At 37.7% G+C, this 27,270-nt stretch overlaps 1 protein-coding gene across 1 annotated transcript; it reads left to right on the plus strand.

Moving 5' to 3' along the window:
- Positions 1 to 92: 92 nt before the first annotated feature.
- On the plus strand, positions 93 to 23,264 carry LOC127416886 (AP-2 complex subunit mu-A-like). The gene is made up of 12 exons (XM_051656474.1): positions 93 to 453; positions 790 to 913; positions 5,037 to 5,143; positions 8,987 to 9,252; positions 11,124 to 11,206; positions 11,616 to 11,751; positions 11,892 to 12,036; positions 14,900 to 15,019; positions 15,105 to 15,240; positions 15,884 to 15,981; positions 19,250 to 19,361; positions 19,626 to 23,264. The coding sequence occupies exons 3-12, from the start codon at positions 5,070 to 5,072 to the stop codon at positions 19,758 to 19,760; spliced, it is 1,305 nt and encodes a 434-aa protein (XP_051512434.1). The 5' UTR covers positions 93 to 453; positions 790 to 913; positions 5,037 to 5,069; the 3' UTR covers positions 19,761 to 23,264.
- The last annotated feature ends 4,006 nt before the right edge of the window (positions 23,265 to 27,270 follow it).

Here is a 27,270-nt window from a genome sequence, read left to right on the forward strand (position 1 = left end):
GTGTCAGTGAGTGTGTGTGTGTGTGTGAGAGTTAGTATGTGTGTTTGAGTGAGTGAGTGAGTGTGTGTGTGTGAGTATGCGTGCGTGAGTGAGTGTATGTGAGTTTGTGTGTGTGTGAGTGTAAGTTTGTGTGTGTGTGTGTGAGTGAGTGAGTGTGTGTGTGTGAGTATGTGTGTGTGAATGTGTGAGTTAGTATGTGTGTGTGTGTGTGAGAGTTAGTATGTGTGTGTGAGCGAGTGTGTATATGTGTGTGTGTGTGTGTGTGTGTGTGCGTGCGTGCGTGCGGGCGACATCTTGGATTCATCAGTGAACGATTACCGCAGCCTGATAAACGGTTCAAACCTGAAACACTCAATAACCCTGAGTTCCTGTCAGAACAGAACACATCTGTCTCTGTTGAGCCAGTCCGGTCCAGAGGGACACACGGAGACACACACACAGACACACACAGAGGTGAGTGAAATCCACCGGTCAGTAGTGTCACGAGCGGGGCTAATTAGTTAGCATAATCAGCTAACCAGCCGGACGCGGGCTGTTTTACACTACATTCACGAATAGAAATCTTTAAAACAAGAAACATGGATAATTTTGGATCCGTTAATTAAAGACAACTTCATTACATCGCTTTGAACATCGTGACATTGGTGCGTTTGAATAGAAAGAGACGTTGAGTTTACAATGAATAATATCCGTTCATTCAGACTGATATTTGAAATAAAAATATATGTGCGTTTTCATTAATGTATGATATGAAATGGAGTTTGAACTGCATGTATTTATGTTTATTAGGGTCTTGCTTTGTGTGATTTCAAGGAGAGAGACAGACTGGATTCGCAGTGGGCTGGTCTGAGTCTCCATCCGCAGACATGATGGAGGCTGCAAAGAAAACAATTAAAAAATAAGACATAAAACAGTAAATATTAATAAAATGGACAACATTGCTGTTGCTATGTAAACTGTTTATTCTGTATATCAGCTAATATGATGAACGCTGCACTGCCAGAGAAATCACATAATAAACAATATTCATAATGTTCATATTAAGAGTCAGAAATACTGGAACTGTTGTGTCCCAGACAAAATCCCAACCAATGGATTAAAACCAGTGGGTGAAATTCTGAATATGGTGTATTGTCAGGTGGGTTGTGATATAGTGTAATAGAAAAGCAGTGTAGACTGTTTATTGATGTTTATTTCACTCATAAATCAGTGTGGCTGTTACAGCATGCAGTGCATTCAGCTTAATTTCACAGTGTTTGGAATTACACTAGCTGTTATTTGATTCTGTCATTTGCCCTCTTGGCTCTAAAGTCCTCCAGACAGAGATGTGTGGATGAATCAGGGACTGGGTTATATTCTTTTATTATATTTATATTCCAGGTTCATTACCAGTTAAGATCAATCAACTGCATTTGGGGCATAATGTTGATTATTACCACAAAAATAATTTTGACTCTTAGTACTTAGTACTAAGGTTAGTAATTTTATCATATTGTTTAGGCCTATGTCTTGTGGCTTTACTTTTGAAACAGTGAGTATTTTAATGTTTACAGACTGGCCCCATTCACTTTAATACAGTTCAAGTTGAAATTAGTTTTTGTGGTAATCAACATGATGCCACAAATGTTGTCGATTGAGTTTAACTTGCATTGAACCCAGAATATCCCTTTAAGCATTAAACCGATAATATAAGCTCAAATATGATATACTCTTGCATTCAGTAGTTATGTGTTGTCACTAGCATAAATAACATATATAGCATACAAAACATGAACATACAGAAATGTAATATAAAGGCCCATAGTTCACAAGAGTCAAGGCCATCAGGGCTATATGAAATGGATTGGGGTCTTGAAGCTTTAAAGTGATGGCTCACACTTAAAAAATTCTGTCATTATTTATGCACCATCTTGATTGTTTTTTCATGCACCAAAAGGGAATTGGATGGGGGTTGTTGAACTCCAAAAATCACAATAAATTAGTTTATACAAGTCTTCTTAAGCCATTCTATAGACCATTTCAAACATGTAAACAATAACAAAGGAATTAGAACGCAACTACTCCTGAAACACTTCCGGTATCATTAACGGATGTTTTAAATAAGACTGTTAACATATTTTCCTTAAATAGTTTTATCTGAAGTGACTTATCCAGACATGTTGTTGATACTGAGCATCTACGTGAGAGAGGCGATGAAACTGTATCGTAGTTTAGATGCTCACAATTATTTCCTCAGCGGAGAACTCGGGAATATTAGATCGCTCCTTTTATAATCAGTGAAGCTGTTCAATGAAACTTTTCTGCCTGACCTGCGGGCAAGGTAAGGATTTCTTTTTTTGTGTTTCTGATTTGTCGTTTAGGATAAACGCGTCTGCTAAATGACTAAATGTAATAGTAAACGACTTGCGCAGCTTCATTCGTTATAATGGGAGCGATCTATAGCCACTTTTAGAGCTCTACCTCTCAAACTTAGAAGTATTTTACATAAATGTCATTCACTTACCAGAGATAAGATGTGTGTTACAGTTGTTAGCTGCTTGTATTCAGCCGTCTCGCTCCACTGCTGCGGTTCCTGCGTCAATTTGTCGTAAACACTTGAATTTCAGTTAGTTCCTGGCATCCAAGGAGCATCCGGCCACCGAACAACATGGTCCACATTTTAATAGTGGCATTTTATGACAATCGTGTTAACATTAGTAACGTTAATCGTGTTAAAGTCACAATGAATGAAGCGCCTCCCGCTGTTGTTTTGAATATGGGTGCGTTCCATTCCGAAGTGATCATCCCTGTTCCCATCGCTGACTTTACCATCCATTTTGAGAGCTTTTGAAAGGCTAAAAGGTGTGGGTCATTCGGAACTCACGTTTTAAGTCATTTTTAATGGAAATTCTGTTTGAAGCGATCTTACAGCATGATTGTTCTCCCTTCAGAGGGTGATTCATGCCGTTTGGAACACAGATTGAGTTCGACAACTAGCAGGAAATATTCATTTTTGCATTTTTAAGTGCGAAGTTTAAATGTGTTTAGTGAGACATGAGACATCACATTTTCGGATATTCTCTTGAACATCTTTTGTGTTCCATGAATGAAAGAAATGTAAAGTTTGAATCAACATTAACATGAGTAAATGATGACAGAAGAACTATTGCTTAAATTTAAACTAGTGCCCGACTGATATATATCGGCGGTGTCTCTGTAAGTTAACTAGTTTGTGAAATACATACTGGAAACTTAATAAACAATGACCCCATTATTTTCCCTTTTCAATATAACTAATATAATGTTAACCTTGTCCCTGACAACCATGTCACTCATGTCTGTTTGCTGTTAGTCAGCTATAGTTTGTCAGTGTAGTCCGTAATGTAGCAGACTGAAAGGTAAACATCAGAGCATCTTTTTGCAGCTCCACAGACAACAGTGCGGTGATGGATTGTGTCTGTTGAGCGTTGATTTCATGCTATGTTGTTACCTAGTTGGTGAGACACAATGCTGGAAAGTAAAATAAACAATGTCCATCTTTTACTCTCCGTGACAACGAGCTAATAGCTAACTAGCTAATCACGTAGCTGCTTTCATTGTTGTCAGCTGAGTGGAAGCTAATGAATAAACATGTATTCAACAAACTGTTTTGTTCAGGATTCGCAGTTTGGTACCTCCTTCAACCGAACAATTCCAGTCGTTGCATTTACAAAATGTAATATTTAAAAGTCTGGTTTTCCACCGTTGAAAGTTTCCCCTGAACTTGTATAGCAGAATACGGTGTAACACTGCTGCCGCTGTTTATCTTGACTCGGCAGTATTAATATAGTCAGCATTTGACTGATACTAAACAGTAATACTGATGTTTATTTAGCTGTTTATTTTATTTTTATTTATTCTTTATTTTAATGGTCAGCATTTGACTGATACTAAACATACAGTACTGATGTTTATTTAACTATTTGTTTTATTTATTCTTTATTTTAATGGTCAGCCATTGACTGATATTAAACAGTACTGATGTTTATTAAGCTATTTATTTTATTTTTATTTATTCTTTATTTTAATGGTCAGCCATTGACTGATACTAAACAGTACTGATGTTTATTTAACTATTTATTTTATTTTTATTTATTCTTTATTTTAATGGTCAGCCATTGACTGATACTAAACAGTAAAACTGTTGTTTATTTAGCTATTTATTTTTTATTTATTCTTTATTTTCTCAGTGTTCATTTCTAGAATTTGTTGACAGTGTATAACAATAATGTCAAATATTCTTTGATAAAAATATTTAAGAAAGCAGCCTTCTGAGTACCTTTGCATAGTCATATTGGTGCAAAATTGGTGAAAAATCCACATAGAAAAGGTCTGTTTTCATTCCAGCTCAAAAATTAAAAATATCGGCCACCATATTGGTAATCTGTGAATTTTCCTTCTTTAAAATCGGTATCGGTCTCAAAAATCCCATATCAGTCGGGCTCTAATTTAAACACATGCTCTTTCATCAAAACGAACATTTATATTTTCATTTGCAAAAAAAATCCCATATGCATCGCAGCAGCTCCTCTTGTTTAGTGTATTATGTTTTGACTCCCTTATTGATTTTTCAGGGGTTTATTTTTGTAAATGATGAAAATAATTTAGTATTTAGTCTTATTTAACTAGTTTATTGATTTCTTTGCATAAGGTGCATGTTTACATCTTACTTGTGTGTAAACAGAGGATTGCATAAAGGTATTAGGAGAAGATTTTCAGGACTTTTCAGTGCCTTTGTTGTTGTGAAATTTAATGTCAGGTTTTGTTTTTTAATTTAAACAATCATAAATTAAACAGTTTTACTGTCCATAGACGAATAGTGAGGTAGCCTTCATGGGCTGTCTTAAGTAATTGAAATTTTTACGCAAACGAGCCTGTTTTAAAGCCTTTCTCTAATGAAAAAGTATCTCAGCAGTCTTTATCCAGCGTTCTCTGTCAGCAGCTCATTGCTCAAAAATGTGCCTTACTGCGTCCGCTGACTGACAGCTTGTCTCTATCCTCTACATTCGGTTTTTCAGCATGGATTGTAATCACTGAGCGAGACCACCACTATGATTGGAGGACTCTTCATCTACAACCACAAGGGCGAGGTGCTGATCTCCCGTGTCTACCGTGATGACATCAGGTAAGTGGGTCTGATGTGTCGGACTGAAGAGAGTGGTGAGGTTGTGTTTCAGGTGTGGAGAGCAGAAATGAAGATGGCCAGGGATTGGTTCAACAGCAAGTAGTTCTAGATTTGCAGTCACGTGATATTTTATTTGCAACTACTTAAGCAACAATGTCCAAATTATGAACAAATCGCCTTTAACTAGTTCTTGATGATCAGTTTGAATTGATTCGCAAAGCTGAACTGATTCACTCGACTGTAAAGGAGATTAAGCGAGCTGTCCGAATGAACTGATTCGCTAAAATGAATCGGACTTATCACCGCTTTACTCGCACATCATCCATTTTCATCCATTTCATTTCAAAGTTTTATTCCAGTTTCATTCTTTAGCTTTAGCAGGGATTGAAAAGGGGAGAGAAATCAAATAAGGATGAGTTAAAGAACATAACCTTTGTTTGTATGTGACTCGGGTTGCAAGAAAGTCGAGTGAAATGTCAGTTCTGGAAAATCCAGGCTTCCTTTAAAACCACAGAGACGGACTGTTCGGAGAAGGGTTGCTATGGATACAGTGGCTCTGTGCATCCATGCCAACTCGGCTGCTGCTGTCGCAGTGTGTGTGAGAGTGATCATGCACGCATGCCTTGTAGTATGAGATAGAGAGATCATTAGATTAAGTCATAGTGTGTGTGCATGTTGAGTGTTCCTGGAGGAAAGGGACATCCTGAAGAGAGTATGGCTGAAATAATGGGTAATATAGCGTAATAACAGACAGCAGAAATGAAGAGTGATGATGATTACAGTTGTGCTCAAAAGTTTGCATACCCTGACAGAAATTGTGAAATTTTGGCATTGATTTTGAAAATATGACTGATCACGCAAAAAAACTGTCTTTTATTTAAGGATAGTGATCATATGAAGCCATTTATTATCATATAGTTGTTTGGCTCCTTTTTAAATCATAATGATAACAGAAATCACCCAAATGGCCCTGATCAAATGTTTACATACCCTTGAATGTTTGGCCTTGTTACAGACACACAAGGTGACACACAGGTTTAAATAGCAATTAAAGGTTAATTTCCCACACCTGTGGCTTTTTAAATTGCAATTAGTGTCGGTGTATAAATAGTCAATGAGTTTGTTAGCTCACACGTGGATGCACTGAGCAGGCTAGATACTGAGCCATGTGGAGTAGAAAAGAACTGTCAAAAGACCTGCGTAACAAGGTAATGGAACTTTATAAAGATGGAAAAGGAAATAAAAAGATATCCAAAGCCTTGAAAATGCCAGTCAGTACTGTTCAATCACTTATTAAGAAGTGGAAAATTCGGGGATCTCATGATACCAAGCCAAGGTCAGGTAGACCAAGAAAGATTTCAGCCACAACTGCCAGAAGAATTGTTCGGGATACAAAGAAAAACCCACAGGTAACCTCAGGAGAAATACAGGCTGCTCTGGAAAAAGACAGTGTGGTTGTTTCAAGGAGCACAATACGACGATACTTGAACAAAAATGAGCTGCATGGTCGAGTTGCCAGAAAGAAGCCTTTACTGTGCCAATGCCACAAAAATGCCCGGTTACAATATGCCCGACAACACCTTAACACACCTCACAGCTTCTGGCACACTGTAATTTGGAGTGATGAGACCAAAATAGAGCTTTATGGTCACAACCATAAGCGCTATGTTTGGAGAGGGGCCAACAAGGCCTATAGTGAAAAGAATACCATCCCCACTGTGAAGCATGTTGGTGGCTCACTGATGTTTTGGGGGTGTGTGAGCTCTAAAGGCACAGGGAATCTTGTGAAAATTGATGGCAAGATGAATGCAGCATGTTATCAGAAAATACTGGCAGACAATTTGCATTCTTCTGCACGAAAGCTGCGCATGGGACGCTCTTGGACTTTCGAGCACGACAATGACCCTAAGCACAAGGCCAAGTTGACCCTCCAGTGGTTACAGCAGAAAAAGGTGAAGGTTCTGGAGTGGCCATCACAGTCTCCTGACCTTAATATCATCGAGCCACTCTGGGGAGATCTCAAACGTGCGGTTCATATAAGACGACCAAAGACTTTGCATGACCTGGAGGCATTTTGCCAAGACAAATGGGCAGCTATACCACCTGCAAGAATTTGGGGCTTCATAGACAACTATTACAAAAGACTGCACGCTGTTATTGATGCTAAAGGGGGCAATACATAGTATTAAGAACTAAGGGTGTGCAGACTTTTGAACATGTTTTGTTTTATGATTGTGCCATTCTGTTATAACCTACAGTTGAATATGAATCCCATAATAAATTAAATAAATGTGTTTTGCCTGCTCACTCATGTTTTCTTTAAAAATGGTACATATATTACCAGTTCTCCAAGGGTGTGCAAACTTTTGAGCACAACTGTATTTTATAAACCTGGTGATACACGCTTGTCATTTGAAACTCCAGTGTTGGTTTGCTAAACAGTATGACGCCAGAACTGGGACACAATGTTATTATCTTATACAAGTGATGAATCTACAGTACCAGCATTTATGTCATTCTTTTCCCTACTCTTGTCTAATGTAAATTACATGCTAGAGTCTCTTGAAGTAAAATTTGACAGTGCTGTTGGAATATTCAGCCATTTGCTATGTAGCAGACACTTTTTTTTTTATCCAAGATGATTTACATCACAGATAATACAGGGACTGTTACACTTGAACAATCTGGTTTTTAAAAAACTACTGCATTTGGGTTACCAGCCCAGACAATTAATGTGATTTGCAGAGTTTTGTTTCATTTTCTGCGTTGATTGTCAAGGAAATCTGCTGGATTCTGCGGGATGGATTTAATTTGGTAAAATATGTTAAACCGAGCTGAGCGTACTAAACTTCTATTGGTTGATGAAATAATTAAACAAGCCAAAATATTTAATAAATTAAGGCGCAAGGGCGAAGGAAAGTGTAGAAGTGTAAATGACAGACATTTGAATTCTGCGAAAATGTACAGCGTTTTTGTGGGATTCTGCGAGTTTAGGTTCTGTGCAGTACTGACTGTGACCAAAGGAAGCACCTTATTTTCCAGAATTTAAGTTGCATTTTTCATTATCCTGCGACTTAGTCCAAAGTGACTTATATAACATTGATGTTGTCCAGTCCAACACTGCACAACAAAACGATATTTGTAAAAACAGATGAAAACCTCAGTCATAAAGATGGTAGTAGCTGTTTTAAGGAGCCTATTCGGAGTAGTTTGCCTATGCCACCATTTTAAAATTGTGCTAATAAACTCTAGACCACTGTCAAACACAGCTCCTCACATCACCACAAAATCATGTTTTATTGCATCCCTAGGAAAAACATTAAGGTAGTGAACTGGACAATTAGTGTATAGCAAATAAGGTTGCGAATTCCAAAAATATTCTCGATCGAGCATCATATTGTTTCACTCACAGACTAAATAATGAGTTTATTTGTTTAAGCACACAGCTACATGTGTTATGAACAGATGTGGCCTATTTGTAGTGTTTTTTTCTTTTCTTGAAACTTCAACAGAATATGAGAAACGGTTACACAGATCTTGAGATAATGTTCATGGAGCGCGTCTTGACATGCTGAGCAGCAGAAAGGAAGTCGCTGACCTCTAGATCCTATTGCCTGACACAAGCAACCTCTGTCAGGCTGTCAGTGCAACTTAAACAACAAATGTGTCTTTTTTTCTTTCTCAAAAATGCAGTTTTGACCAGGTGTGACTGATTTTTCTTTATACCTCAGTTCTGCACTTTTATGTATCTTTGGCACTACACAAGTCTTGTATATCTCATCTTTCTCATGAATCATCTGTGCTGATTCTGTCACTAACTCCACCCTGACGGTCTATCTGCAGGAGGAATGCGGTGGATGCATTCCGTGTGAACGTGATTCATGCACGTCAGCAGGTACGCTCACCCGTCACCAACATCGCCCGCACCAGCTTCTTCCACGTCAAACGCTCCAACATCTGGCTGGCTGCCGTCACCAAGCAGAATGTCAATGCCGCCATGGTTTTCGAGTTCCTCTACAAGATGTGCGACGTCATGGCCGCATATTTCGGCAAGATCAGTGAGGAGAACATCAAGAACAACTTTGTTTTGATCTACGAGCTACTTGACGGTACAGTGACGCCTTTCTCTGTTTATTCTGAAAAATAGCAAAACTTTATTACGACTGTAATGAGATATTTACACTTCTGCTTGACTGTTGTACTGCAGATGAGTTTTTCTTTCTTGTTTCCCAGTTCCAGCTCTGAACTCTCCCACATCTGTTGTGCTGTCGTTTTTTTAGGTTTTGATTTTTATGACTGGTCGATGAGAAAATCAAAACCTAAAGAAAATACTGCACAGACAGACAGATGTCTCATCAGCAGAGATGGATGGCATTGATTTTCATTTGTAACATTGTAACAAAAACTATGCAGAATCCTTTGTGAGACCTGATTTAAAGACCACATGAAATAGTTTGACAAGCAGTTTTCTTTCTTGCTTGACATATTGCCTATTTAACAGGAAGTTGGGGTGGAACATATTAAAAGACTTGTGCCTTTTTTAAATAGCCATTAGGTAACATCACTGCCGGGTAGAACCTCACCTGATAGCTGTATCATGCACGAAAGCAATGAATAAATCTCTGCCATTCTATTGTAATCAGCTGAGGATTGAGAAAGGAAATGTTAGTGCAATGAAAGCTATAGCTAGTTGGAGGCAGATTGTATTTATAATTTAGGGGGAGGGAATGTTGTCATTCTAGAAAGCATTTTATGAAACAAAAATGTAGGGATGGGACAATATATTACATTTCTAAATATCGCAAACCAAAAAAATGCCAAACCATATTGAGGCAAAAGTCGTAATTTCAAAATTTACGACATTGTTTTCTGTCCATGTGATCATAAATGAACCGTAAATCATTAAAAGCTGTCTGTTGCTTTATTTTACATCATTTAGACCATACAACAGTCGCAATCTCCATCTTGAGTGCAATAGTAGCTGTACTTCACCAAACGCGTTTCCATTATTTGAAAATGGCTGCAGACGGCAGCAACACACCCGACACAGAGATTGAGAATGCTTTGTCTACGCTGAAATCACCTGTGTGGCAGCACTTTGGTTTACCTGTGAAGTACGAAAACAAAACATGGGTAGTTGACAAGACGCAAACTATCTGTAAGTTATGCAAAGCCATACAATCGTACACCGCTGTCCCTGCATGTAATAGAGTATATAATTTTTGGGGATGTTCCGTTTGTGTGTGTGTGTGTGTGTGTGTGTGTGGATGACAAAGAGCAGAGCACTTATTTGCTGTGAAGCGTGCAGCATATGCAGACTATATTTTAAAATAATTAAATCACAGCCTTTTGTGGTTTAATAAGCACATTAAGCCATATAGCGAACTACCAATCCGGAAGTGAGAAGCAGTCGTCAAAAACATACAAACTAAAAGTGCTTCATTCGGTTTTCCGCCAAATATATATATTAAACTTTAAAAAAGGATTTCAGAAAAAAAAAAAAAACTGAAAACACGGAATTTTGGGAAAAATTAAACGTATTTTATAGAGCCCAACTCTTATTATTTGAACTTTGAGAATTTATAGTGTGTATTAGAGAACTTTATTCTGATGAGAAATTATAATTTGCATTTTGCTCAAAAAATTATTATATAAAAGAAAAAAACGAATATGTAATACTTTGTCATCTAAGTGTTGTTATTTTAAATTGTGAACCTCATATCATAAATGGAACCGAATCATGAGATAACCATATCGTCCCATCCCTACACAAATGTCTGTACACCTGTGTGTAGAAGATGAGTCATCAGTTTTTTTGGTCCATTTTCACAAACGACAAAGACTGTAAATTTATATGCATATCTGATAAAAGGATGTCATTTTTTGGAGTGCACTAGCATATACAGTCGATAACCTCATAGCTTAAAGGACTTTTAATTTAATGGAGTCTTTAAAGCAGTGCTCTGTCCCTTCACTATAGAGATCCTGGATTTTGGATACCCCCAGAACTCTGAGACTGGAGCCTTGAAAACCTTCATAACTCAACAGGGAATTAAGAGCCAGGTAGGTTCTGCATGACACACCAGCATATGGTTCTTTTTTTTTTTTTTACCTGTATTTAATATTAAATTACAATGTAAATGCTTTATGAAGAATGATTAAGTTAATGTATATATAACTTGTTTTGAATTGAAGTGTATAGTTTATGGATCAGTTTTTGTGAAAGCATGTGGAACCTGAGATGTTTGTTGAAATATTTCTCACACCTTCATCTTCACGTCACCCCTCATCATGTGCCTGATGACCCCGTAACTCACTGCGTCCAGCATCATGTAAGCATGGTTATCTTTCACTTTTTATATCTTTGAAGATGTATTCACAAAGCTTAGCATGAAAATGCATCATGTGTAGTAAACAAAATATCTGGTTTCGGCTTGCTTTTTGACTCCACTAACGTTCTAATTCTTCTCAGACGAAAGAGGAGCAGTCTCAGATAACCAGTCAGGTCACTGGACAGATCGGCTGGAGACGTGAGGGCATCAAATATCGCCGCAATGAACTTTTCCTGGACGTACTGGAAAGTGTCAACTTGCTGATGTCACCGCAAGGTGTGTGTTACTGCCCTCTACTGGCCAAGTAAAGCGATACATTTCATATATGGATCAGAGTTTTAGTATTTCATGGTGATTTTTTACAGTCCCACACATGATGATTCATCCCTCGTGTATATGTTTGTGTGTTTGTGCAGGTCAGGTGTTGAGTGCCCATGTCTCAGGGAGGGTGGTGATGAAGAGCTACCTGAGTGGAATGCCAGAGTGCAAGTTCGGCATGAATGACAAGATCGTCATCGACAAGCAGGGCAAAGGTGGCACTACTGATGACACGGGCAAGAGGTTAGTTAGCCGACACTCACACAAGGAAATTTCAGGGCCATTTTATGGTTAAACTATAGAACATGATGGAGGTACATTGTTTTTGCTTATTGTTAGAATTTTTTTTACCAGTTGTCATTTAGCTGATGCTTTTTGATTTAAAAGGATTTAAAGGACACTTATTACAGACTCAGTCTCCCTCGAGTAACCTGGGGTTAAGTGTGCTCCTCAAAGGTACAATCGTGAAAGTTCATGGATTTTTTCGAGGATGTATATGACTTTCTTTCCTCTTCAGAACACAAACAAAGATTTTTAGAAGAATATCTCAGCTCTGTAGGTCCATACAATGCAAGTGAATGGTGACCAGACCTCTGTTGCTCCAAAAATCACATAAAGGAAACATAAAAGTAATCCATAAGACTCCAGTCTTTAAATCCATGTCTTCAGAAGCAATCTAAATGGTGTGGGTGAGAAAAAGAACAATATTTAAGTCCTTTTTTTACTCTAAACCTCCACTTTAACTTCAAGTGACCCCAAACTTTTGAAGGGCAGTGTATACAAATAACCAGAATATTATATATATATATATATATATATATATATATATATATATATACACACACACACACACACACACACACTTATTTTTTTTCAAAACGTAAACGTAATTTTTTATTTTTTATTTTTTTTACTAAGACATTTATTCAGGTGATGGGACAATGCCCATGTTCCCGGATGAAATATGTCCGAGAATGTATTCGTCCTGCTCACCTGCATAAAATACTTTTTTACTTTTTAACATCCAAAATGTACGTTCTCCAGTACATACTCTGTACACAGATTTGTATGCAGCTATGTTATTCACAGGCAGTCTCACCTGGGGTGAGTTCATTCTCCCTGATGCCTTAGTGTCAAAATATTATGTGAGAGTCCTTTTTTGCTGGTAGGTATTTGTATCTTTGCTGAGGAATATTTAATTCTGAGGTGCCATTGGTTTAGTCATTTTTATTTTAAATTTTTTTCTGTTGATTGGTGTGCCTCTCTCCTCTTTCTATCTGCTGGACTTCAGTGAGTTGGGGGGCAGGTAACTCTCACTGCTGACCTCACCTGGTCTGTCACCTTCACTCCGTCCTGCCTTAGCCGTGTGTCAGCTGTCTTTGTGTCATGCCGTCAAATGTCTGAATAAAGCCATATCTTTTTGTGACAGTCTTTGCATGGGATGACTGTCAATGCCTCCTGTTTTGTGATTGTGTGAAGTGTGAGCTTGCAAGTGAGGCATTAAGCAACTCTTGATTTGTCTCATCTCATATCGACAGTCTTTCCCCTGTCTCATTTTACTGAAGAGATTTAACCTGAATTAATTTATAACCACTTTATAGTCTGTTGAAGAAATTTTGTGGCCCCTAAAATGCCTGCCCCCTTGGCTCTGACCACAACATAACACACTTTATCTATTATAATCTGGTATCAATTACAAAAAGTAGCAGTTTTGTTGTGGTCACAGTGTTAGAAGCTAGCATCCCTTCCAACATACTGGCAATATAGCATATACATAGACATATTGTTGTGCATTTTGGGTAATCAGGGTGGGCGGTATTACCAAAATCTTAAGTCATGGTAATGGTATATATCATAGTATCATTATTTTTGCTAGTAATGCAACAAGAAAATTGTCTAGTTATTAAAGACCCTCTCCAGTCACTGGTTTAACCCCTAAAAACTCATCTTTGTTAATCAAAATTACATATTTAAAAGTTTTATGCCTTAAAATAGCTTAGATATAACTCTACACCTTTGCCTTATTTAGTATGCACGGATCTATTAATATGCAAACTAGCCCCCGCCTTCATCTCCACTCACCCCCTCACCGCTCGCCTGCAGCTCCAGATCGCTGTGTCCCCAGGATAAATTGATGGAACCGTGTTGGGCTTCAATATAAATTTAGTGGCAAAACCCATCTGTTTTTGGGTAAAATATTCAAAACGGTTCTCTGGAAAATGACTACTGCAAACCCAAGTTTTCTCTGGTAGTTTTGCTGGGACATTATGATTTTTCCAAGTAAACTGCACCCATTTATCTCGGATTTTCAGATCCTTTGGTACTACATGAAGGCTCACCATTTGTCCTTTCGCAACTTTGCATCCAAAAATAGAACATATCTTGCAAAATACCAATACGTAGCTACACCTTGCTTCTCCTGATACCCTTTGCTTTGCCATAGTGTATGCTAATGATATGGAAAGCCCCACCCCGCAAGTTGACAGGATTGGTTCCTTAGGTTTGTGACGTATGAAACCCTGGCTGTCTGAATCCGTGTTTTTGAGATTGTCTTTGGTGCACTGCAGTTCCAAGCCAAAAATGCTCAGCCATGGTGTTGACTGCTGATTTCATTCATGGTATGTCTTCTAGCATATGAAAAAAACACCATATGGACATATAAACAAGGTTAAAAACTTGATTTTGCCCCCCTAGGTTTGCCCCTAGCCCGCCCAGAAACTTCTGATGCCCTCCGCACTAACTGACAGTGAAACAATCAAGGGGGAACTCCGTCCCCCAGACTGGCGGTGAAATGATCAACGTTGCCCCAGCTACACTAACAACGGCCCCACCACCGAATCCTAGTAAAGGCCCTTATACGACACCCTGTATTTTCACAGCACTCCATGTTTCTTTGTTGCTTACATGTGTAAATCTAGCATGAGATGCTGTAAAAAGTTGATGCATTTCTATTGATGCACTCTATATACCGTAATACCACCCACCCATTTCTATTGATGCACTCTATATACTGTTATACTACCCAGCCCTGATGGGCAATATGTGTGTGCGGTGTCTGTACTTATGCTTCATTGTAGCATTCTCTCCTCTGTGTCCACTGCTGCAGTGGGAAACAGTCTATCGCGATCGATGACTGCACGTTCCACCAGTGTGTCCGTCTCAGCAAGTTTGACTCTGAGCGCAGTATTAGCTTCATCCCTCCTGATGGAGAATACGAGCTCATGAGGTAAGTCAAAGAGGATGTGTGTTTACGTTTATGTGTGTTTTTCACACAGCACACTGACAGAAGTCATTGTGTGTCCTTTCCTCAGGTACCGCACCACTAAAGACATCATCCTTCCCTTCCGCGTCATTCCATTGGTCCGAGAGGTTGGCCGCACCAAGTTGGAGGTAAAGGTGGTGATAAAGTCCAACTTCAAGCCCTCACTGCTGGCACAGAAGATAGAGGTGAGCCAGACAATAGAAAAACATTCATCAGGTCTAAAAATATCAGAAGGACATGTCATAATAGAGATCAATAATCGGTTTAACCGATATTTTTAACCGATTTTTACACTTCCACGAAAGCAGTTGTCGGTTATTTAATATCGGGTTTACAGATAAAGTTTGACACAAAATATTTACATTTTAAAAATTAAGTTAGGGGGTTAACTGGACAAATGAATTCTTTGTAGACTGTGCGCAATATAAGTTTTGTAAAGCAGTTCGCCTTCAGAGGTTAGTGGTAAATGATTAAGTTGTTAATGACCCTAAAAGCAGAAATAAAACGATCATTAAAAATAATTTATGCACATTGGTTATTGGACACTTTAACACAAAAATAATCAGTATTGCTCATTAAAAAACAATATTGGTCGATCTCTGCAGATAACTGTTTAAGTATTAAACTTTGGTGCATAATTTATCCCACTTTGTGTTACGGACATGAATGATACCCCTAAATCGAGTGGCTTATTGAGGAGAGGTGTCCTGTGACTTGATTTTCACTCTAGCATCGTAGTGGTGATTTTTGCATCGTCAAGCACCACTCACATTTTCTTCAGGCAATGTAAACATTCTATTTGTTCATATTTCATATTTTGTTCTGCAGGTGCGCATTCCTACTCCACTTAACACCAGTGGGGTTCAGGTCATCTGCATGAAGGGGAAAGCCAAGTACAAGGCTAGCGAGAACGCCATAGTTTGGAAGTACGGCTTGCTTTTGCTTTCAGGATCTTTTCAAATTTATTGTATGCTCACATCATTTGCAATTTCTTTTGTTTTGGCCCAGAGCAGATCGCGAGGCATTTGTTTTAATATCTTGAATAAAGTAATCAGAATAAAGTTATCACTGCGTGTCCAGGTAAACTGGAATTGGGCAATTCTCATCATCCTCTTCAGTTTCACCCTTCTTGTTATAGAGTAAGGATCAGATACAAACAAACTGCTGTTATTCTAATTAAGCCAAGTGCACACTACACGACTTGCAGTCTGCACCCTGCAACTCGCAGTCTTGTTTTCCTGTTGTGCTTGTGTGCACACTACATGACTGATTGCAGACTGGGTGTATCAACTACACGACCATTCGTCCCTGACTGAGGTCCTCTGTACACCTGGTATTAAGATGCGTTTTGGGTGATCTGATCACAAATGTACAAGCGAGACACATCACTGTTACACCTGCTCGTCTCTTTTGACCACTTTTGTTTGGATTCGAGAAGGGAGTGTCTGATTTCATGAGAACATACATTAATCATTATGTCTGTGTATTACTGAATGATAATAAAGCTAAAAAAATGGCGCTTAGTTTCTCGTAATTATTAGCAAACATGATTTTTAGAGCAGAATTCTGAGTTGATATCAGACACATTAAAGAATTTCGAAAAGTTCTTGTATATGCATTCGCTTTCTAAACATTTTCAGAACTGTTATTTTCCTTTAAATCTACACGTAACCAGCAAAGTTGAAACTCTTGTTTTATTAGGATGCTGCTGCACTACGAGCCCAATGTCTGAATGTGTTTGAAGTGGACAAATCTCAAAACAGTTTGGACCCAGTGACAGCTGTTTTTAGGGTTGTCGTGTTTCAAACGGATTGGCCAAAACGCATCTTTTATGATAACGAAATTCATTTAAAACTTGCACACTTTATTCCGGATAACATGTCAACAGACATGAAAGAACAGCTCGTGCCCATTTTTGCTCTTACTTGCACCATTTGCATAGAAAAAAAAAAGTTAAAAACAGCTGAAAATAATAAAGCGGGTAGAGAGATGTGGGTGATGTTTTGTTTTATTTTATAAATATTTTTTGTCTCCTGATACCCAGTACCTTTTTCTCCTCTTGTTCTCTCTATTTCATTGGCTTTGGCCCATTGTCGGACTCTCACTCATCAGGACAGTGCTCACATCTGACAACAAGACATCTAGATACAGTGCTGTGAAAAAGTATTTGCCCTCTTCCTGATTTCTTCTATTTTTGTGTATTTTTAATACTAAATTGTTTTAGATCTTCAGACGAGATATAACATCAAACAAAGGCAACATGAGTAATCACAAAATACAGTTTTCAAATATACAGTTTTTTTTTTTTGAAGCACAAAAGTTATCCAACACCCATATTCACCCATGTGAAAAACTAACTGCCCCCTTAAACTTAATAGCTGGTTGTGCCACCTTTAGCAGCAACAACTGCAACCAAACGCTTCTGATAACTGGAGATCAGTCTTTCACAATGCTGTGGTGGAATTTTGGTCCACTCTTCTTTGCAGAACTGCTTTAGTTCAGCCACATTTTTTAACAAGAACTGCCCGTTTAAGGTCCCGCCACAGCATCTCAATCCGGTTCAAGTCAGGACTTTGACTAGGCCACTCCTAAAACTTTAATTTTGCTTCTTTTGAGCCATTCATTCTTGGCCAGTGTCTTTCTGATAGTGGAGTCATGACTAGTGACCTTTTATTGATGCGAGAGAGGGCTGCAGTTCCTTGGATGTTGTCCTTAGCTTTTTTGTGACTTCCTGGATGAGTCGTCGCTGTGCTCTTGGAGGAATTTTGGAAGGTCGGCCACTTCTGGGAAGGTTCACTACTGTGCCAAGTTTTCTCCATTTAGAGATAATGTCTCTCTCTCTCTGTGGTTCTTTAGAGTTCCAGAGCCTTTGAAATAGTTTTGTAACCCTTCCCTGACTGATGTATTTCAATCACCTTTTTCCTCATCATTTCTGGAATTTCTTTCGACCTTGGCATAGTGTGATACTGGGTGAGACCTTTTAGTCAACTTCATGCTGCTGAAAAAGTTCTTATTTAGGTGTTGATTTGATTGAACAGGGCGGGCAGTAATCAGGCCTGGGTGTGTCTAGTCCAGCTGAACCCCATTATGAATGCAGTTTCATAGATTTGGGGATTTAGTAACTATGAGGGCAAATACTTTTCACACAGGCCCAGTTGGTATTGGATAACTTTTTTGCTTCAATAAATAACATTATCATTTAAAAACTGTATTTTGTGTTTACTCAGATTGCCTTTGTTTTATGTTAGATTTCGTTTGAATTTTTGAATCAATTTAGTATGAGATGTACACAAAAACAGAAGAAATCACAGCATCCAGCTGGTTTGAGATCTGTCGTAGCGTCTGCGACTAGTCTCGGCATGTCGCAGGAGTGCGCACAATACACGACCATTGGTCATGAGATCTGAGACTTCTCAATGCAGACCAGTTGCCAACTCAAAACATTAAAGGAGATGAGCTTGAGTCGTGTAGTGTATAGTAGTCTTTTAAGGACATATGCATCTATACAGGGTTCCCACAATCATGGAAAACCTATATTTTTCAGGAATTTGAAAATTGTAATTTCTGCGGTAACGCGCTCAATAAGCCACATGTTTTGGATTGAGGCGAGTCACTACGCCACCACGAGGACTTAGAGCGCATTGGGCATACCCAGTTTTTTTTTTTTTGTCTAAATTAGTATTGCTGTCCACATATGAGGACATAAACCTTCAGTAAAAATATTTGCTCTAAAAAAATTCTTATGTTTATTAGGGGCTACTAGTTACAATTCAAAAAGGGAAATGGAAAATGCACAAAGCATTTGCTCTCGGGTCACGGGAGGATAAAGTATATAATTTGTTTTTTTGTTGTTGTTTTTTTATACTCTGAATAAAGGCTCAGAAAGCTGAATCCTTCATTCAACCTCACTCAAATCTTTGGATTTATTTATTTATTATTTTGTCTTTTCAGAGGCATTTGTGCAGTAAAAAATATTTTAGTTAAAACTGTTAATTCCAAGGATTGGTACCAGACATATAAATATAAATACTTATCCAGTAATCTCGAAATACAGGAAGTACATTTAAATTCATTGGTCGAAAGGTGTGGGAACTGCTTACAGATATTCATAAATAAGATTTTGCTTTCAGAATGGCGTGACATGCAGTTTTTAAATGGAACTGATTTTTGTTGTTTTTGTTTTTTCTTCTGTAGGATCAAGCGAATGGCTGGTATGAAGGAGTCACAGATAAGCGCTGAGATCGAGCTGCTGCCCACTAATGACAAAAAGAAGTGGGCTCGTCCACCCATCTCCATGAACTTTGAGGTCAGACCCTCAACCCCTTTTCACACAGTCGTTATTTTATTTTATTTTGTTTTTTACAAACATCAGAAACTTTTAATCTACAACAGCATGTTCTCCAAAACTTGCCCAATATTTTTTTTAACTTCTGTTAAGTGGAATGTTTAGTAGGTATGCTTGCTAATAGTTTTATTGTGAGATGTTGTCCTTGGATGCATGATTTTGTTTATCCAGTCTATGCAGACTTCTATTTAATTAATTAATGATTTATTCTCTCTTCCTATCCAGGTACCCTTTGCTCCGTCAGGGCTGAAAGTGCGATACCTGAAGGTCTTTGAGTCAAAGCTGAACTACAGCGACCACGATGTCATCAAATGGGTGCGCTACATCGGCCGCAGCGGCATTTACGAGACGCGCTGCTAACAGTAGCCCCTCCTCATGGAGAGAGTGGGAGAAACGGAGACAAATAGATGGAGGACGAGTAGAATGGAGTTATTCATTGTCTCACTACCTCAACTTTTTATACAGGGCTCTGTTCACACTGAAAACATCAACAAAGGGAAACAACAAGAGTACATCCAAGATTTCACAAATCAGAGTTGAAGCAAAATAGTCCTGCAGAGCAAAACAATTCAAATAAAAAAGTTTATCTGCAGTAGTAGAAAAATGATAAAAGGTGTTTATTCTCATGACCCCCACCCCCCTCTAGAAATTCTTCCCATGAGATGTAAACCCCCATTAATTTCTCTACTCCAAATCAACCACTACATGCATTCCAGACTCCCAGTCCCCATTGAATCCCAGCTAATGTGGGGCTCCGGCCCCTTTTCATCTCGTAATTAGGGCTGAACCTGTGTTCCTGCTCACAGGCGGCGTCTGGGTGGCCATTTCCCTATCCCATAGTTAGCCAGACTTCTGTTGTTCCTATTTGCTTATGTGATCTCTAGTGTACCAAGAAACATTGTAACCTAACCCTTCATAATTCATTTTTATAGTGGTCCTTCCTAAAAGTATTAGTTTTGTATTGTCCACATCCTTTAATCTCAGTAAACTGGTGTAAACGTTAAGCCTTTGGCCTCACAATGTTGTAAACACTGTCCATCCAAAAACATCTCTTTTACGTATGCAGATATTGAATTGTCTGCTTTCCATTTATATTTTGCCAACAATTATATTAAGTGTTGCCAAAATTACATTAATTGTGAATTGTTAACATTTATTTGCATTGAAACAGTTATGAATAGTTCTGTTGTCAATATCAAAAGGTCATTGTGACATACTGGTAAGCAGTGAAAACCATGAGAGCGTCACACACAGCAGAGATACTTTCAAAAATAAGAAAAATGTATCCATTACAAGCTCTAAAAGTGCTCCAGTGAGAAATCATTCATATCTATGATTTGTTTTCTGTCTTTGGTGTCTTGGTGTAACACAAATCACTAATTAAGCAAATGCGTGAAGACACGGTACCGTTATTGAAGGTTAAACATCTGTTATTAGTGGTATTGTGACCAACATTAATCTGATTTAAATTGGGATCCTCACAGAATAGCGCTGAGATGAGTGACTGATGACATATTGAGAGCATGCATGTTTGATTGACACCGCGAGTGAGCATATTGAAGGGAGTGAAGCTGAAAGTGCTCATGATTGCTCAAACAGTCTCTATCGCTCCACACAATATCTGATTGTGACGACTCGCTTTACATCACGTGTACTCAGATTTGTATACGCATGTTTATTTTTTATTTTTTTATACCTTTTAGCAGCCTCTTTATCCTCTTCCTGCTCACTGTGCAACGAGTCAGAATAACTACCGTTATGACTCTAGAAAATGGGCAACTTAATATTCATACACGTAATTCTTACACATTTTTAACAAAATGACATATTCATGTGAATTACATGTCTGAAAGTTTAAATTTGTGTATGCTTAGAATTGCCAACAACTCCAAAGGTCACTCTGTCATGCTTCAAGGGCTGAACAAGCACTCATTTATTAGAGGAGCAGTGTGTATTTGTGATTCCCTGCGTGCAGCAAAAAAGATCAGCCCTGATTCTAGGCACGATCGGCTGATCACAGACTTCAGAGGAATATCGGCCGATTTCGATCGGTGGCCGATCGATCGGTGCACCCCTAGTTTTTTAAATGCACTGAGTCAGTCCTCGCATCAGCAAAATCTCTCCCTGCATGTCAAAATTTCTCCTTAGACAAGTTTGTTGGGAAGTGTTTCCAGACCTGTTCTGTGAGGGCCCTTAAAGGTGCACTCAGTAATTTTTTCTTCATTTAAAAAGTTTTACTTCTAACGAAATGAATAGTAATACTGAAACATATGTATAAAATAATGACCACTCATGTGAGATGAAGAGTTCAGTCATATCAGTAACCTTATAAAAGCTCTTTTATTCTGCATGGGGCAGGGGTGCCCTCATGGTGGTTGCCATTTTAGAATCACATGACCAGCTGAATAGTACTTGCTTAATCTCAGTAACTGCCCCGTTTTTGGGCACTTTCATTCATGGATTAAATTAATCCTGGCATACTGTGCACAGTGAATTTCTACAATGAAATTTGTTACTGAAAATTACTGTGTTTGGATGATGCAGAATCCACACCACTAGGTGTCACTGTAAGCAACTTCGGCATACTTCCAAAAATTACTGTGTGTACCTTTAACTACACGTTTTGAATATTTGCTTAATTGAACACCGGAATCAACTCATCAGAGACTCACAAAAGTCTTCTGAAGAAAAATGTTTAGTTCTTAGGATTATTTATAAAATGTTCACAGGAAGGTATCTTGCTATAAACGTTAATGGTTTAAGAAAAAGATATTCTTCAGCTAAGGGAGACTTCCAAAATGCGTACTGTTGCAGGAGCCTCGAGGAACAGGAATGGGAAATGCTTTTCTGGGAACAACTTAAGGGAAAGTTCTGGGTTCCATATTAGTTAAGCTCAATCAACAGCATTTGTAGCATAATGTTGATTACCACAAAAAAAATTATTTCAACTCGCCTCTTGATTATAAAAAAAAAAAAAAAAAAAAAAAGCAAAAATCACAGGCACAGTGAGGCACTTGAATGGGCCGTTGAAATACACGTCAAAAGTATAGCCTTAGTGTGTTAAAATAGTTTACAGCATTGCATCGTCATGGTAACATAGTTGTAATATTGTATATATCTTCACATTGAAGCTTAGTAAGCAATTTTATCACTTTAAAATCATGTTAACACGGATAATAATTTTGACACTATTTTAATATTTATTGATTGGCCCCATTCAGTTCCATTTTAAGTGCTTTATTGTTACTGCAATGTTTTTATTTTATTTATTTTTTTATAAGCGAGAGGTGTCACAATTATTTTGTGGTAATCAGCATAATGCCACAAATGCTGTTGATTTAGTTTCATTTGTGTTGAACCCAGAATATTCCTTTTAAAATACGCATTTCACTAAATTCTTCAGAAAAGGGACTAGAAGTGACTATTAGGGACTCCTTCATATTGTTGCTACAGATGATTTCTAAACCTCTTTCTTTAGTTCTGATCTAAGGCAGAGATTTTGGAGATGTCAAATATATATAAATGCAAAGGTATTTCAGGTTGAACAGCACAGAGATGGAAGCCAGTTTTGTGTGATTTCTTCTCACCTTCAATGAAAACAGATGTCCGCCCTCTGCACTTATGTGCAAGCACTTGTGGGGTCTAATGTTTGTTTCAAGCAACACTACAAAAGCGACCCTGCAGATTTTTAAGTGTGCGTTTATTGAGCACTTGTGTCGTAACACTTATACCGTCTGACCTCAGTGTGTTTCAGCTCTGAGAGATGATGAGGCTCCTTGTGGCTTTTTTTTTTTTTTTTGCTAGTGTATTGTCTTCATGTGGTAACTTTGAGACGGTCATCTTAATCCTAATAAAAATTTATTGTCACTCTTATTAGAGTTGTGATTCATTATTTTTCAATGGATTGTTGCCTTTAGTATTCTAAGTATGATTTGTAAAACAATCGCTTTAATTTTTTAATTGAGCATTGAGTTTTAAAACCAAGGCAGAGTTAACATGCACAGTGCCTTGAAATTGTTAAGCATTCAGACTAGAGCTGGAAAATTATACAGTTGAAATCAGAAGTTTACATACACCTTAGCCAAATACATTTAAACTCAGTTTTTCACAATTCCTGACATTTAATCAGAAAACATTCCCTGTCAGTTAGGATCAATACTTTATTTTAAGAATGTGAAATGTCAGAATAATAGTAGAGAGAATGATTTATTTCAGCTTTTATTTCTTTCATCACATTCCCAGTGGGTCAGAAGTTTACATACACTCTGTTAGTATTTGGTAGCATTGCCTTTAAATTGTTTAACTTGGGTCAAATGTTTTGGGTAGCCTTCCACAAGATTCTCACAATAAGTTGCTGGAATTTTGGCCCATTCCTCCAGACAGAACTGGTGTAACTGAGTCAGGTTTGTAGGCCTCCTTGCTTGCACACACTTTTTCAGTTCTGCCCACAAATTTTCTATCGGATTGAGGTCTGGGCTTTGTGATGCCCACTCCAATACCTTGACTTTGTTGTCCTTAAGCCATTTTGCCACAACTTTCTATTTTGTGAAGTGCACCAGTCCCTCCTGCAGCAAAGCACCCCCACAACATGATGCTGCCACCCCCATGCTTCACGGTTGGGATGGTGTTCTTCAGCTTGCAAGCCTCACCATTTTTCCTCCAAACATAACGATGGTCATTATGGCCAAACAGTTGACATTTTTGTTTGATTAGACCAGAGGACATTTCTCCAAAAAGTAAGATCTTTCTCCCCATGTGCACTTGTAAACTGTAGTCTGGCTTTTTTATGGTGGTTTTGGAGCAGTGGCTTCTTCCTTGCTGAGCTACCTTTCAGGTTATGTCGATATAGGACTTTTACTGTGGATATAGATACTTGTCTACCTGTTTCCTCCAGCATCTTCACAAGGTCCTTTGCTGTTGTTCTGGGATTGATTTGCACTTTTCGCACCAAACTATGTTCATCTCTAGGAGACAGAATGCGTCTCCTTCCTGAGCGGTACGATGCTGCGTGGTCCCATGGTGTTTATACTTGCGTACTATTGTTTGTACAGATGAACGTGGTACCTTCAGGCATTTGTAAATTGCTCCCAAGGATGAACCAGACTTGTGGAGGTCCACAATTTTTTTTTTTTTTTTCTGAGGTTTTGCCTGATTTCTTTTGATTTCCTCACGATGTCAAGCAAAGAGGCACTGAGTTTGAAGGTAGGCCTTAAAATACATCCACAGGTACACCTCCAATTCAGTACACCTCCTATCAGAAGCTAATTGGCTAATTGTCTAAAGGCTTGACATCATTTTCTGGAATTTTCCAAGCTGCTTAAAGGCACAGTTAACTTAGTGTATGTAAATTTCTGACCCACTTGGAATTGTGATATAGTCAATTAAATGTGACACAATCTGTCTGTAAACAATTGTTGGAAAAATTACTCATGTCATGCACAAAGTAGATGTCCAAAACAACTTGCCAAAACTGTAGTTTGCTAATATTAAATCTGTGGAGTGGTTAAAAAATGAGTTTTAATGACTTCAGCCTAAGTGTATGTAAACTGCTGACTTCAACTGTATCTCAATATTTTTAAGCCTATTGACGATAATCAATATATATCTCGATAATTATGTATTTGTTCCAAAATAAAATAATATAATTTGTTCTAAGAAAATATACAGTATGCATTTTGTCTTTTAAAATCTGTCAGTGCCACAAAACAAAATACTCTTTTTATTCAAGGTACATTCTATGAAAATGTCCTTAAAACAAGCTAAAGGTACATACTGCTCTTACTATTTCTCCAGTATAGTGTGTATAGGCCTACTGTGCACATTGTGCAAATTTTCTCTAGGAAAAGAATACTTGGATGTGTTGCTGCATTTGCCAAAATGTTCAGTATACAAAAGAGCATATTTAGAAGGACAACAGTGTACAATGTAAGTCAAATATAGAAAGCCAACATAGATTTTATTTAAAATGACCCGATAAAAGGCAGGAGATGACACTGAAAAAAAAAAAAAAAAAGCAGTAACACTTTACATTAGTTCCATTTGTTAAGTGTTTATTAAGGGTTCATTAATGACTAATAAGCCATTTACAAATGCATTATAAATCACTGATATGTGGTTATAACAATATGAATAAAAAGGGTGACTTTCATGCAATACCTAGTGAGCATGCAATATGTGATATGCGATGATAAATAGTTAGCATTTTAACTTACATTTTATAAATGCTTTATAAATGCACTTTTTCATCCATTAATCAAAAACTTAAAATGCCCTAATTCACGATTTATGTCACAGTGCAGAAAAAATAGACTATTATAGTTAGATTAAATGGTGGGATTATGTCATTTTGCTTCAGTCTGCATTGTGTTTATATAATTTACTGTAATGTCTTGACTCACTTGTGTTGTCAATTTCCTTGTCACGTTGATGTCAAAAGAATGGCGCAACTCCGAGTGCTGTCCCAACTTACCTAGTCCTAGTTACCTAAAATCCTCTGCAAAAACACATTTCAAGTCTTAATGGTCATATACAGCATACATCATATAATAAAGCCTGATGACCATTAAACCATTCTGAACTGTATGGACAGGTTGGCAACTCCTTCATAAATGGTTCTTGTGTGTCCACTTTATATTAAGGTACATTTTCATAGGTTATTAATGTTGAATAAGTGTTTTTAAAGCGGATGTAATTTCTGTGGCACTATTGCCACCGAACAGAATTGCAATTTTTTTTTTCAAACTTTGTTTTGAAAAGAGCTTTCTGAATACGCCCCTTGTTAGCAGTTGTTCAGATAGTCCCGCCCCAAATTCATGTCATTGGTGGGTGGGGTCTAAGCGAGTCGCTCAAAACAAACACAGCAATTTATAGAGCGCCACTGAGACTTAGTGTTTATAGTTTTCGTGAAAACCTTGAATAATAGCTGAGATAGAAGAAAGCATTTTAACTGAAAAGTTACATACTCCAGCTTTAAGCATTTATAACGTGAACTAAAATGGCTCACTATTTGGCAAGTCACCTTTTTATGCATTTCGTTATAACCGCATATTTATTTATTTATGATGCATTTGTAAATAAATTATTAGCCATCAATGAACCCCTTAACAAAGGAAACATTATTGTAAAGTGTTACCAAAACAACTGACATATTAAACAAAGACGTGATCGTAGAAGGGAAAGCATAAACTGTAAACATTTCTTTTTGCAACTATAATTGTTCTGTGTAGGTACTTCAAAACATTTCCTCCCTCCAAGATCAAGGATTTACACAATGAAAAAAAAATCTTAATCGGAATCTTTGTCTTGTTTTTTTTTTGTTTTTTTGTTAAAAATATCAAAACATTGAAAACGGGATAGACTTCCTTAAGAACTACATATGATATTATATCCTGTTCCATTTGTAGAGGTGTTTATGCTTATAATTAGTAAAAGAAAATACGCTTCTGCATTAGGAAACTAGGAAGAAATGTTATGTTTGAAGAAAGGGAAAGGAGAAAAAGGTTAAATGCTAATTTATCGTTTTACTGACTATGATGAAGATATTTTGATATGTCAAATATCTTCAGAAGATTTTGCCCTCATATCAAGTTTTTTGTTTAGTATTAGACTGACTACCGGGTTTTGCTGAAAAAGAATATTCATGTATTGTGAAGTTGCATGCCAATGGTACTAAGGATGTAGGATATTGAGTAATACATACTGTAGATGTTATCTGTCCATGAACTAACTCAACTACCTGTCGGTCGCCATGCAACCAACAATCTCATTAGGAACCACCAAAAACACTCCAACCAACCACATCACAGATCAGCCTTTTTAACACAGCTACTCTAAGACACGTGAACAATAAAAATGATCTAGCTCAAGGGTG

Source organism: Myxocyprinus asiaticus, chromosome 26 (genome assembly GCF_019703515.2).
Source record: "Myxocyprinus asiaticus isolate MX2 ecotype Aquarium Trade chromosome 26, UBuf_Myxa_2, whole genome shotgun sequence".
NCBI lineage: Eukaryota > Metazoa > Chordata > Actinopteri > Cypriniformes > Catostomidae > Myxocyprinus > Myxocyprinus asiaticus.

Bases quoted from the DNA above. Each gene is read 5' to 3' on its own strand.
- LOC127416886 (XM_051656474.1), top strand. From the start codon at position 5,070: ATGATTGGAGGACTCTTCATCTACAACCACAAGGGCGAGGTGCTGATC. The intron at 15,241-15,883 runs GTGAGCCAGACA...TTTGTTCTGCAG, and splicing joins TGCTGGCACAGAAGATAGAG to GTGCGCATTCCTACTCCACT. The intron at 19,362-19,625 runs GTCAGACCCTCA...CTTCCTATCCAG, and splicing joins CCATCTCCATGAACTTTGAG to GTACCCTTTGCTCCGTCAGG.